Source organism: Mobula birostris, chromosome 1 (assembly GCF_030028105.1).
Source record: "Mobula birostris isolate sMobBir1 chromosome 1, sMobBir1.hap1, whole genome shotgun sequence".
NCBI lineage: Eukaryota > Metazoa > Chordata > Chondrichthyes > Myliobatiformes > Myliobatidae > Mobula > Mobula birostris.
Window position 1 is genome coordinate 66,466,557 of NC_092370.1, and position 12,753 is coordinate 66,479,309.

Genomic DNA, 12,753 nt, shown 5'->3' on the forward strand with positions numbered 1-12,753 from the left:
TCATTTTTAACACTCCATATTTGTCTCAGTGACTAACAAAATGTGCAGTTGGATGCTATTTAATTCTTATATTTTACAAAATGCTTTAAAGTTTAATGTATATAATCTAATTTTTGAAAATTTTATGAAACATTTAATGTGGAGGTGCTGCTGAAAGGTCTAGCAAAAATCCCTGGAATTTAAATGAAATAGTATGTATTGTGGAAGATACAACATAGCCAGTTGTTTTAACTTAATGTAAAAGTTGATCTTTAACTTGAGGTGCTAATGCATTAGATAGCAATGCTTAATGTTTTGTTTTTGTGTTCATTTCAACTCCTGTCATAAATATAGGCCTCGCTTGGGCTCCCTGTGGTCACTCCACAGATTGACAAGGTGCTTGCAAATTATCGCCGTCGTATTACAGTTTCTGATCCTGCTGCTCTCGTATCTGCCACAGAAGGTAGTTCTTCACCAGAAACGGAGCAGAGGAGGGCTCAAAGCACTGTTGAAGTACTCAATGACATGAGAATAAAGAACCTGGAAAGACAGATTTCTCAGCTGCTACAGCAGGTGATGCTTGAAATGGGTTGACATGAAGGAATAAAGAAAATGTCATTGTTTTTGTGTTTAGTATGTGGCTTGACTTGTATTTTATTCCTGAAAGCTTGCATAATTGACATTTTATGCACCAATTATAGTTATTGTCAGTGTTATAGGCTGAACTATATACAGTATAGTAAAGTGTATAACATGTTATTTAAACAATATCTTATGAGACTTTCGAATCTGTATAAACCAGAATTTTTTAGGCAAAATTCTTATTGGTTAAAAGCAACTTCTCAAAGTGTTGCAATTTACATCTATAGCACACAGAAAAGATTTGCCTTTTTTAGGTTAAATTCTTCTGTTTATGGATACACAAAAGACTGCACATAATGGAATATTGAGCAACACATTGTATGTCAATGATTTGGATGATGGAATTTATGGCTTTGTGGCCATATTTACAGACCATACGAGATGGATGAAAGGGCAGGTAGTGTTGAGGAAGCAGAAGGACTTGGATAGATTGGGAGAATGGACAAAGAAGTGGCAGATGGTAAGTACATTGTCATGCAATTTGGTAGAAGGAATAAGAACATCGACTATTGCCTAATTGGGGAGAAAATTCAAAAATCTGAGGAGCAAAGGTACTTAGGAGTCCTTGTACAGGATTCTCTAAAGATTAACTTGCAGGTTGAGTCAGTGGTGAGGAAGGTATTTCAAGAGGACTGGAATATTAAAAAAAACAAGGATGTAAAGTTGAGGCTTTATAAGGCACTGGTGATGTGTCACTTGGAGTATTGTGAGCAGTTTTAGGCCCTTATCTAAGAAAGGATGTGCTGACTTTGGAGAGGGTTCAAAGGAGGTTAATGAAAATGATTCTGGGAATGAGAAGGTTATATGAGGAGCATTTGATGGCTTTGGGCCTATGCTTGCTAGAATTTAAGAGAATGAGGGAGAGGAGCTGGAGTTGGGAGAGGTGAAGGCAGACAGTGAAAGGAAAATGGAGCTAGGTAGAGTGGAGGGAAGGGTAAATCTGGCGACAGTTTAGTGGCTAGGAGGGAACACAGAATTGGTAAATCAGTTTATTACTGTTGCATGTACCAAGCTACGGTGAAAAATCAGTTTTACATACTGTTCATACAGATCAGTTCATTATAAAAATACATTGAGCTAGTACAAATGAAGTGCAGAATATAATGTTACAGTTACAGAGAAAGTATAGTGCAGGTAGATAATAAGGTGCAAGATCGTAACAAGGTCATAACATGGTAGATTGTGAGGTCAAGTGTCCATCTTATTGTACTAGGCAACCATTCAATAGTTTTGTAACAGTGAGATAGAGGCTGTCCTTGACCCTAGTGGTAAATGTTTTCAGACTTTCTTATCTTCTGCCCATAGGAGGGGGAGAAGAGAAAGTCCATCTTGGCTGGAGTCATTCATTATGCTGGCTACTTTACTGACTTCATGGCGGGGAGGCTAGTTTCCATGAAGTACTGAATTATGTCCACAATTCTCTGGTGTTTCTTGTGTTTATGGGCTGAGCAGTTGCCATACCAAGCTGTGATGCATCTGGATAGGAAGCTTGCTATGTTGCATCCAAAAAAAATGGTAAAGGTCAAAGGGGATGTGCTAGATTTCTTTAGCCTCCTGAGGAAGTAGAGATGCTGGCGAACTTTCGTGGCTCTGGCACAATGTGGGTGGACCAGGGCAGGCTGTTGGTGGCATTCATTCCTAAGAACTTGAAGTTCTCAACCCTCTTGACCTCAGTACTGTTGATGTAAGTGGGGGAGAGTGCGCGCTGCTCACACCCCCTTCTTGAAGTCACACACATCAAAGTTGCTGGTGAACACAGCAGGCCAGGCAGCATCTCTAGGAAGAGGTACAGTCGACGTTTCAGGCCGAGACCCTGAAACGTTGACTGTACCTCTTCCTAGAGATGCTGCCTGGCCTGCTGCGTTCACCAGCAACTTTGATGTGTGTTGCTTGAATTTCCAGCATCTGCAGAATTCCTGTTGTTTCCCTTCTTGAAGTTATTGGTTTTATTAATAAAACAGTTCAACAATTTCTCTTTCAGCTCCTCCTACTTTCGTCAGATTCAAGGGTAGCAATGGGCACCCACATGAGCCTCAGCTATGCCTGCCTTTTCGTTGGCAATGTAGAATAGTCTATGTTCTAAGCCTGCACTGGTAATGTTCCCCAACTCTTCCTGCACTGCATTGACGACTGCATTGGTGCTGCTTCATGCACCCACGCTGAGCTTGTCAATTTCATCAACCTTGCCTCCAACTTAGGCCATCTGGCTTGTCAAACCTGCTCCACCTTTCAATAAGATCATGGAAATCTGGCCATGGACTCGTCTTCACCTACTTGCCTTTTCCCCCATAACCTTTAATTTCCTTACTATACAGAAATCTATCCAACCTTGTCTTAAATATATTTACTGAGGTAGCTTCCTCTGCTTCACTGGGCAGAGAATTCTACAGATTCATCACTCTCTGAGAAAAGCAGTTCCTCTTCATCTCCATCCTAAACCTACTCCCCTGAATCTTGAGGCTATGTCCCCTAGATCTAGTCTCACCTACCAGTGGAAACAACTTTTCTGCCTCTACCTTATCTATCCCTTTCATAATTTAATATGTTTCTATAAGATCTGCTATCATTCTTCTGAATTCCAGGTGACTTGATCTCTCCTCATAGACTAACCCCCTCATCTCTGGAATCAACCTGGTGAACCTCCTCTGCACTGCCTCCAAAGCCAGTATATCCTCCTTCAAGTAAGAAGACCAGAACTGTAGTCAGTCCTCCAGGCGCGGCCTCACCAATACCCTGTTCAATAATTTCCCTGCTCTTAAATTCAATCCCTATAGCAATGAAGGCCAACATTCCATTTGCCTTCTTGATGGCCTGCTGCATCTGCTGCTGCAACCTTCTGTAATTCATGTACAAGCACTCCCAAGTTCCTCTGCACAGCAGTACGCTGCAATTTTTTTTACCATTTAAATAATAATCTGCTGTATCATTTTTCCTTCCAAAGTGGATGACCTTGCATTTATCAACATTGCACTCCATCTGCCAGACCCTTGCCCCCTCACTAAACCTATCTATATCTCTCTGCAGATTCTCCGTATCTTACGCACAATTTGTTTTTCCACTCAATTTAGTATCATCAGCAAACTTAAGTACACTACACTCTGTCCCCTCTTCTAGATTGTTAACGTAAATCATGAACAGTTGCAGGCCCAGCACCAACCCCTGCAGCACACCACTCACCACTGATTGCCAACCAGAATGACAACCACGTATCCCAGTTCTCTGCTTTCTATTAGTTAACCAATTCTCTATCCATGCTCATACACCACCCCCAACTCTATACACCCTTATCTTATGAATAAGTCTTTTATGCAGCACCTTATCGAACAACATCTGGAAATCCGAGTAAATAACATCCATCTGTTCCCCTCTATTCATTGTGCTCACTATATCCTCAAAGAAGGAGGCAGCAGTTAGGGCAGTTGAGTGCTCCGTTTGCAGGATGTGGGAAGTCAGGGCGAGCACAATTGTCCCTGATGACTACACCTGCGAAAGGTGCATCCAGCTGCAGCTCCTGACAAACCGAGTTAGGGAACTGGAGCTGGAACTGGATTAACTTCGGATCATTTGGAGGCAGAGGCAGAAATACAGAGGAGTTACAGGGAGATAGTCACCCCTAAGGGTCAGGAGACAGGTAGCTGGGTGACTGCCAGGGAAGTGGAATAGACAGAATGAGCAGAGCACCTCTGTGACCATTCCCGCCAATAATAAGTACATCAGTTTGGATACTGTTGATGGGGACGACCTACCAGGGACAAGTTGCAGTGGTTGCGTCTCTGGCACTGAGATGGGACCCTCAACTCAGAAGGGAAGGAGGGAAAAGAGAAGAGCAGTAGTGATAGGGGATTCGATAGTTAGGCGGACAGATAAGAGGTTCTGTGGAAGAGATCGAGAATCCCGGATGGTCTTTTACCTCCCTGGTGCCAAGGTCCACGATATCTCGGATCGAGTTCTTTGTATTCTCAAGAGGGAGGGAGAGCAACCGGATGTCGTAGTCCATGTAGGGACCAATTACATGGGTAGGAAGAGTGAGGAGGTCCTGAAAGGAAGGTTTAGGGAGTTAGGAGCCAAGTTAAAGAACAGGACCTCCAGGATACCAATCTCAGGATTGCTACCAGTGCCACGTGCTGGCAGGTTTAGAAATAGTAAGATAGTGCAGATCAACACGTGGCTGAAGACATGGTGCAGGAGGGAGGGCTTCAGATTTGTGGATAATTGAGCAGTTTTCTAGGGAAGGTGGGACCTGTTCCAGTGGGACGGTCTACATCTGAACCGGACGGGGAAAAATATTCTTGCAGGTAGGTTTGCTAGAGAGGCTCCAGTGGATTTAAACTAGATATGAGAGGGGAGGGGAACCAGAGTGCAGGAACAGGTGTAGGGAAGAAGGAAGAAAAAGAAAATAGTAAAGTTGTTTGCACCGTCAGTGATAAACAGTGGGTAAGAGGTGGAAAATTTCTTAAATGCATTTATTTTAATGCTAGGAGCATTATAAGAAAGGTGGAGGAGCTTAAAGCATGGATTGATACCTGGAAGTGTGATGTGGTAGCTATTAGTGAAACATGGTTACAGGAGGGGTGTGATTGTCAACTTAAATATTCCTGGATTTAATTGCTTCAGGTGTGATAGAATCGGAGGGACAAGAGGGGGAGGTGTTGCATTGCTTGTCAGAGGAAGTATTACAGCAGTGCTCTGGCAGGATAGGTTAGAGAGCTCGTCTAGGGAAGCTATTTGGGTGGAATTGAGGAATGGGAAAGGTGTAGTAACTCTTATGGGGGTGTATTATAGACCACCAAATGGGGAGCAAGAATTGGAGGAGCAAATTTGTAAGAAGATAGCAGATATTTGTAGGAAGCAGAAGGGAGATTTTAATTTTCCACACATAGACTGGGAAGCCCATACTGTAAAAGGGACAGATGGTTTGGAGTCTGCAAAATGTGTGCAGGATAGTTTTTTGCAGCAATACATAGAGGTACCAACTAGAGAAGGGGCAGTGTTGGATCTCCTGTTAGGGAATGAGATAGGTCAGGTGACAGAGGTTTGTGTTGGGGAGCGCTTCGGGTCCAGTGATCACAATGCTATTAGTTTCAATATAATTATGGAGAAGGATAGGTCTGGACCCAGGGTTGAGATTTTTGATTGGAGAAAGGCTAACTTTGAGGAGATGCGAAAGGATTTAGAAGGAGTGGATTGGGACAATTTGTTTTTTGGGAAGAATGTAATAGAGAAATGGAGGTCATTTAAAGGAGAAATTTTGAGAGTACAGAATCTTTATGTTCCTGTTAGGTTGAAAGGAAAGGTTAAGAGTTTGAGAGAGCCATGGTTTTCAAGGGATATTGGAAACTTGGTTAGGAAAAAGAGAGATATCTGCAATAAATATAGGCAGCATGGAGAATATGAGATGCTCGAATATAAAGAATGTAAAAAGAACTTTAAGAAAGAAATCAGAAAAGCTGAAAGAAGATATGAGGTTGCTTTGGCAAGTAAGGTGAAAATAAATCTCAAGGATTTCTACCGTTATATTAATAGCAAAAGGATAGTGAGGGATAAAATGATCCCTTAGAGAATCAGAGCGGACAGCTATGTGTGGTGCCAAAAGAAATGGGGGAGATTCTGAACAATTTCTTTTCTTCGGTACTCACTAAGGAGAAGGATATTGAACTGGGTAGATTAAGGGAAACTATGATGATTAAAGAAGAGCAAGTACTGGAGCTTTTAAGAAATATAAAAGTGGATAAGTCTCCGGGTCCTGACAGGATATTCCCTAGGACTTTGAGGGAAGTTAGTGTGGAAATAGCAAGGGCTCTGACAGAAATATTTCAAATGTCATTAGAAACGGGAATGGTGCCAGAGGATTGGCGTATTGCTCATGTTGTTCCATTGTTTAAAAAGGGCTCTAAGAGTAAACCTAGCAATTATCGGCCTGTGAGTTTGACGTCAGTGGTGGGTAAATTGATGGAAAGTATTCTTAGGGATGGTATATATAATTATCTGGATAGACAGGGTCTGATTAGGAACGGTCAACATGGATTTGTGCGTGGAAGGTAATGTTTGACAAATCTTATTGAATTTTTTGAAGAGGTTACTCGGAAAGTTAATGAGGGTAAAGTGGTGGATGTTGTCTATATGGACTTCAGTAAGGCTTTTGACAAGGTTCCACACAGAAGGTTAGTTAGGAAGGTTCAATCGTTAGGCATTAATATCGAAGTAGTAAAATGGATTCAGCAGTGGCTGGATGGGAGACGCCAGAGAGTGGTGGTGGATAACTGTTTGTCAGATTGGAGGTCGGTGACCAGTGGTGTGCCTCAGGGATCTGTACTGGGTCCAATGCTATTTGTCATATACGTTAATGATCTGGATGGTGGGTTGGTAAATTGGATTAGTAAGTATGCAGATGATACTGAGATAGGTGGCGTTGTGGATAATGAAGTAGGTTTTCAAAGCTTGCAGAGAGATTTAGGCCGGTTGGAAGAGTGGGCTGAAAGAAGGCAGATGGAGTTTAATGCTGATAAATGTGAGGTGCTACATTTTGGTAGGACTAATCAAAATAGGACATACATGGTAAATGGTAGGGCATTGAAGAATGCTGTAGAACAGAGGGATCTAGGAATAATGGTGCATAGTTCTCTGAAGGTGGAATCTCATGTGGATAGGGTGGTGAAGAAAGCTTCTGGTATGCTGGCCTTCATAAATCAGAGCATTGAGTGTAGGAGTTGGGATGTAATGTTGAAATTGTTCAAAGCATTGGTGAGGCCAAACTTGGAGTATTGTGTACAGTTTTGTTCACCGAATTATAGGAAAGATGTCAACAAAATATAGAGAGTACAGAGAAGATTTACTAGAATGTTACCTGGGTTTCATCACCTAAGTTACAGAGAAAGGTTAAACAAGTTGGGTCTTTATTCTTTGGAATGTAGAAGGTTGAGGGGGAACTTGATAGAGGTATTTAAAATTATGAGGGGGATAGATAGAGTTGATGTGGATGGGCTTTTTCCATTGTGGATAGGCTTTTTCCATTGAGAGTGGGGTAGATTCAAACAAGAGGATATGAGTTGAGAGTTAAAGGGCGAAAGTTTAGGGGTAACATGAGGGGGAACTTCTTTACTCAGAGAATGGTAGCTGTGTGGAACGAGCTTCCAGCAGAAGTGGTTGAGGCAGGTTTGGTGTTGTTGTTTAAAGTTAAATACGGACAGGAAAGGAATGGAGGGTTATGGGCTGAGTGCAGGTCGGTGGGAGTAGGTGAGAGTAAGAGTTCGGCACGGACTAGAAGGGCTGAGATGGCCTGTTTCTGTGCTGTAATTGTTATATGGTTAAATGGTTATAAGAACTCCAGTAAGTTTATCAAACAGGACCTGCCTTTGCTGAATCCATGCTGTGTCTATTTCTTTCCAGATTCCCTGCTATTTCTTCTTTAATGAATAATAGCATCAAGCATGTTCCCAACTACAGATGTTAAACTAACTGGCCTATAGTTAACTTACTTTTGCCTACATCCTTTTGAACAGCGGTGTGACATTCACCATCTTCCAATCCACTGGGACCTGCCCAGAGCTCAGAGAATTTTGGCAAATTATCACCAAAGCCTCTACTATTACTTCTGCCATTTCTTTCAGTACCCTAGGATACATTTCATCAGGACCAGGGGACTTGTTGATCTTCAGGGCCACAAGTTTGCTCAGCACTACCTATTTAGTGATAGCTATTGTATCAAGGTCCTCACTTCCCATCGCATCCATAACATCTCTCTTTGGCATGTTGGATGTGTCCTCCACCATGAAGACCAACACAAAATAGTCTTTCAAAGCCTCTGCCGTTTGCTCATCACCCAATATCAATTCCCCCTTCTGGTCCTCCAAGGGACCTAGATTCACTTTTCTGATATCTCTGTCTCCATCTTTGAAGACAAGCTGTCTACCAACATTTTTTATAAACATACCAATTCCCATGATTATCTTGACTATACCTCTTCCCACCCTGTCTCCTGTAAAAATGTTATTCCCTTTCCTCAGTTCCTTTGTCTCTGCCACATCTGTTCCCAGGATGAGGATTTCCTTTCCAGGGCATCATAGATGTTCTCATCCTCCTCCAAAAAAAAACAGGGTTTTCTTTTCTCCACCATTGATGCTGTCCTCACCTGCAGCAGTAATGGATTTATTTTTTGAGTACAGAGAATAAAGACTGAATATTTCATACAATCTTAATTAGTACAGGTTAATCCCAGTGCAGACTCAAATATCCTCGTCTTTACACTAATCTTCCCTCCATCTTTCTCAAAGCAGCATTGCACCTTGCATTGAACAAGCATAAATTAACTTACAAATGTTTGGAAGACTGTTATTTTCACTCCAGAATAACGATATCTGTAACTTTCTCATTAATCTATAGTATGTAGCCAATGCTTACATTCATGCGCATTTAGAGGCTATGCTCAAAGTCAGTATTGACTTGTTCACTTAATTTTGAGAAGGAATGAAGTTATCATTCAGCATCTGTAAAATAGTTCCCTGCAACCTGTGTTATAGCAATTCTTTGACTCTGCTTAAACAGGCTGATGAACTCTAACTTCTAGTGGTTTTAAAAAAAGCAGAGAAGTTGCCCGTTTTAACTTTGATAACATTTATCTGAGATGATTTTTAAACCTAATACTGAATTGCAAATATATATTGGCTGTACCACGTGGAAGTGACAGGTATTATTTTGCATTTTTGAAACAGGTTTGTGGGAAAACAGGCTAAACTGCAATCTTATAAGGATGAGTGGAGGACAAAAGTTGATTTTGCCAAAATTAACATTCTGGTTGTAGATTTACCTCTCCTATAAATCATTGAGTTTCTATTGATTTTGCTGTGACCTAAATATATTTTACAGTAAAGAGTTGCATAGGTATTAAGGCTAATTCCACTTAAATTGGATTTTTGCAATCAATACTTGTGAAACAGAGGAAATGCATTTCATGCTGGATTTCTTAATTTTTAAGGTTCCAGCTGCTTCAACGACAGTAAAAGCAAAACGAGACATTGATCATACATCTGAGAGTGAAAGTGAGAGCTGTAAAGAGAATTACAGGAAGGGTGCTAGACGAACAAAGCTTCCAAGCCACAGACAAGTAACTGAATCTTCCAAGCAGCGAAGTGCCAAGCAGATGAAAAATAAAAAATCTGAGAGGTAAATCTTTTTTTGTGTGTGAGAATTTCATTTATTGTCCTCTTAACAGTGAACTCATTTCCTTAAAATTTTAAGTACAATTTACAGAGGATTTTCCAATTTTACCTTGTGTTGAAGGGTCTTCTATAATTCATCAGTAGTTCATTAGGTGTGAAAAATGTTCAAATGTGTTTTATATACAAATTAAAGCATAATAGCTTTAAGCAAAGGAACTTAATAAGTTGAGCAGTCAGTATTTGTGGAGTGGGAGTGTTTGGGGAAAGAAAGGGTCAAAATTTCAGGTGGAAGTACTGCTTCAGGATTGAGAGTGAAGAGGGAAGACAGGCAGTATAAGGAGCAGTGGGGAGTTGTGAGACAAGAGCCATTAGATGATGGGTGAAGAATGAAAGGCAGAGGCCAGTGGGAGAGGGATAGGTGGTTTAGATATAAATTGGTCAACTGTTAATTTTGTGTCTAACGTGCAATAGAAAATACTGGTCTGACTGTCTTGGAGGAAAACACAAGGAAAGTGACAGTTAAACATTGGAATAAGGGGATTGAAACATTGGTATAATTATATTGTACCTGTAATAATATCTATGATTTCAACTGCTGTTGGGACCCTCATTTTCTCTCGATGCCTAATGTTAAAAATTACTAATGTTAAAACGCCATCCCCTTCTCGCAATTCCTCCGTCTCCGCCGCATCTGCTCTCAGGATGAGGCTTTTCTTCTAGGACGAGCAAGATGTCTTCCTTTTTTAAAGAAAGGGGCTTCCCTTCCTCCACTATCAACTCTGCTCTTAAACGCATCTCCCCCATTTCACGTACATCTGCACTCACTCCATCCTCCCGCCACCCCACTAGGAATAGGGTTCCCCTGGTCCTCACCTACCACCCCACCAGCCTCCGGGTCCAACATATTATTCTCCGTAACTTCCACCACCTCCAATGGGATCCCACCACTAAGCACATCTTCCCCCCCCCTGCATTCCGCAGGGATCGCTCCCTACGCGACTCCCTTGTCCATTCGTCCCCCCCATCCCTCCCCATTGATCTCCCTCCTGGCACTTATCCGTGTAAGCGGAACAAGTGCTACACATGCCCTTACACTTCCTCCCTTACCACCATTCAGGGCCCCAAACAGTCCTTCCAGGTGAGGCAACACTTCACCTGTGAGTCGACTGGGGTGATATACTGCGTCCGGTGCTCCCGATGTGGCCTTTTATATATTGGCGAGACCCGACGCAGACTGGGAGACTGCTTTGCTGAACACCTACGCTCTGTCGGCCAGAGAAAGCAGAATCTCCCTGTGGCCACACATTTTAATTCCACATCCCATTCCCATTCTGACATGTCTATCCACGGCCTCCTCTACTGTAAAGATCAAGCCACACTCAGGTTGGAGGAACAACACCTTATATTCCGTCTGGGTAGCCTCCAACCTGATGGCATGAACATCGACTTCTCTAACTTCCGCTAATGCCCCACCTTCCCCCGTACCCCATCCATTATTTATTTTTATACACATTCTTTCTCTCACTCTCCTTTTTCTCCGTCTGTCCCTCTGAATCTACCCCTTGCCCATCCTCTGGGTCCCCCCCCCCCCGTCTTTCTTCCCGGACCTCCTGTCCCATGATCCTCTCGTATCCCTTTTGCCTATTACCTGTCCAGCTCTTGGCTCCATCACTCCCCCTCCAGTCTTCTCCTATCATTTTGGATCTCCCCCTCCCCCTCCCCCTCCAACTTTCAAATCCCTTACTCACTCTTCCTTCAGTTAGTCCTGACGAAGGGTCTCGGCCTGAAACGTCGACTGCATCTCTTCCTAGAGATGCTGCCTGGCCTGCTGCGTTCACCAGCAACTTTTATGTGTGTTGTTAAAAATTACTTTTCAGTGTCTGTTTTCAAATTGTCCATCCTTCTAGTTCAACTCACCCAAAATCCTATTATCAGTTTACTAGTCTGCATTCATCACTGTTATGCTTTTTAACTGGCATTGGCTTTTAGTGTACCAAAATATTAATCTCTCATTCTTGTATCGTATTTGTTAATGACATCACCACTCCAGATCTGTGCAGCCATCAGTGACCCAAACAATCATACTAGGTGATTTGCATGCATCTCTTCCAATCTAGCCAGCTACATTCAGTACTCTCACCAGGCATGGAGAAATCAAATACAAGTAGGGTGATTGCTTTCTACAGCACCTGCACTCAATCTGCAATGATAACTGAGAGCATTGTGACTTCCTTTGGGGCAGGCGTGACTTATACAAAAAGGACGGGTTGCACTTGAATCCGAGGAGGACCAGTATCCTGGCAGGGAGGTAAGACTATTGGGGAGAGTTTAAAGTAGAATTGCTGGGGGGTGGGGGGGGGGGGGGGGCGGGGGTGAGAACCGAACTGAAGAGACGGAAGAAGGGGCGGTTGGCTCACAAACAGAGAAAGCTTGGAGACAGTGTTAGAGGGAGGAAAGACAGGTGATAGAGAAGGGATGCGTTAGACCGATGGTTTGAGGTGTGTCTATTTTAATGAAAGAAGCATTATGAACAAAGCAGATGAGCTTAGAGCATGGATCGGTACTTGGAGCTATGATGTTGTGGCCATTACAGAGACTTGGATGGCTCAGGGGTAGGAATGGTTACTTAGAGTGCCAGGCTTTAGACGTTTCAGAAAGGACAGGAAGGTGAGGCAAAAGAGGTGGGCGTGTAGCACTGCTGATCAGAGATAGTGTCACGGCTCCAGAAAAGGAAGAAGTTATGGAGGGATTGTCTACTGAGTCTCTCTGGATGGAAGTTAGAAACAGGAATGGGTCAATAACTTGACTGGGTATTTTTTATGGACCTCCCAATAGTAACAGGGATGTCGAGGAGCAGATAGGGAGACAGATTCTGGAAAGGTGTAATAATAACAGGGTTTCCATGGTAGGATATTTTAATTTCCCAAATACTGATTTGGCATCTCCCTAGAGCAAGGGGTTTAGATGGGGTGGAGTT

General features: G+C 42.5%; 1 protein-coding gene across 3 annotated transcripts in view; it reads left to right on the forward strand.

Annotated features, from left to right (window-relative positions):
• The window catches only part of lrrcc1 (leucine rich repeat and coiled-coil centrosomal protein 1), a 127,057-nt gene that overhangs the window by 19,240 nt on the left and 95,064 nt on the right, over window positions 1–12,753 (forward strand). For 2 of the 3 annotated variants that reach the window (XM_072256265.1, XM_072256283.1), the window contains 3 exons: window positions 334–552; window positions 9,593–9,780; window positions 12,019–12,084. In XM_072256265.1, the coding sequence (XP_072112366.1) occupies window positions 334–552; window positions 9,593–9,780; window positions 12,019–12,084 (473 nt within the window). The remainder of the gene's footprint in view (window positions 1–333; window positions 553–9,592; window positions 9,781–12,018; window positions 12,085–12,753) is intronic. The other variant, XM_072256274.1, reaches the window with a different exon arrangement.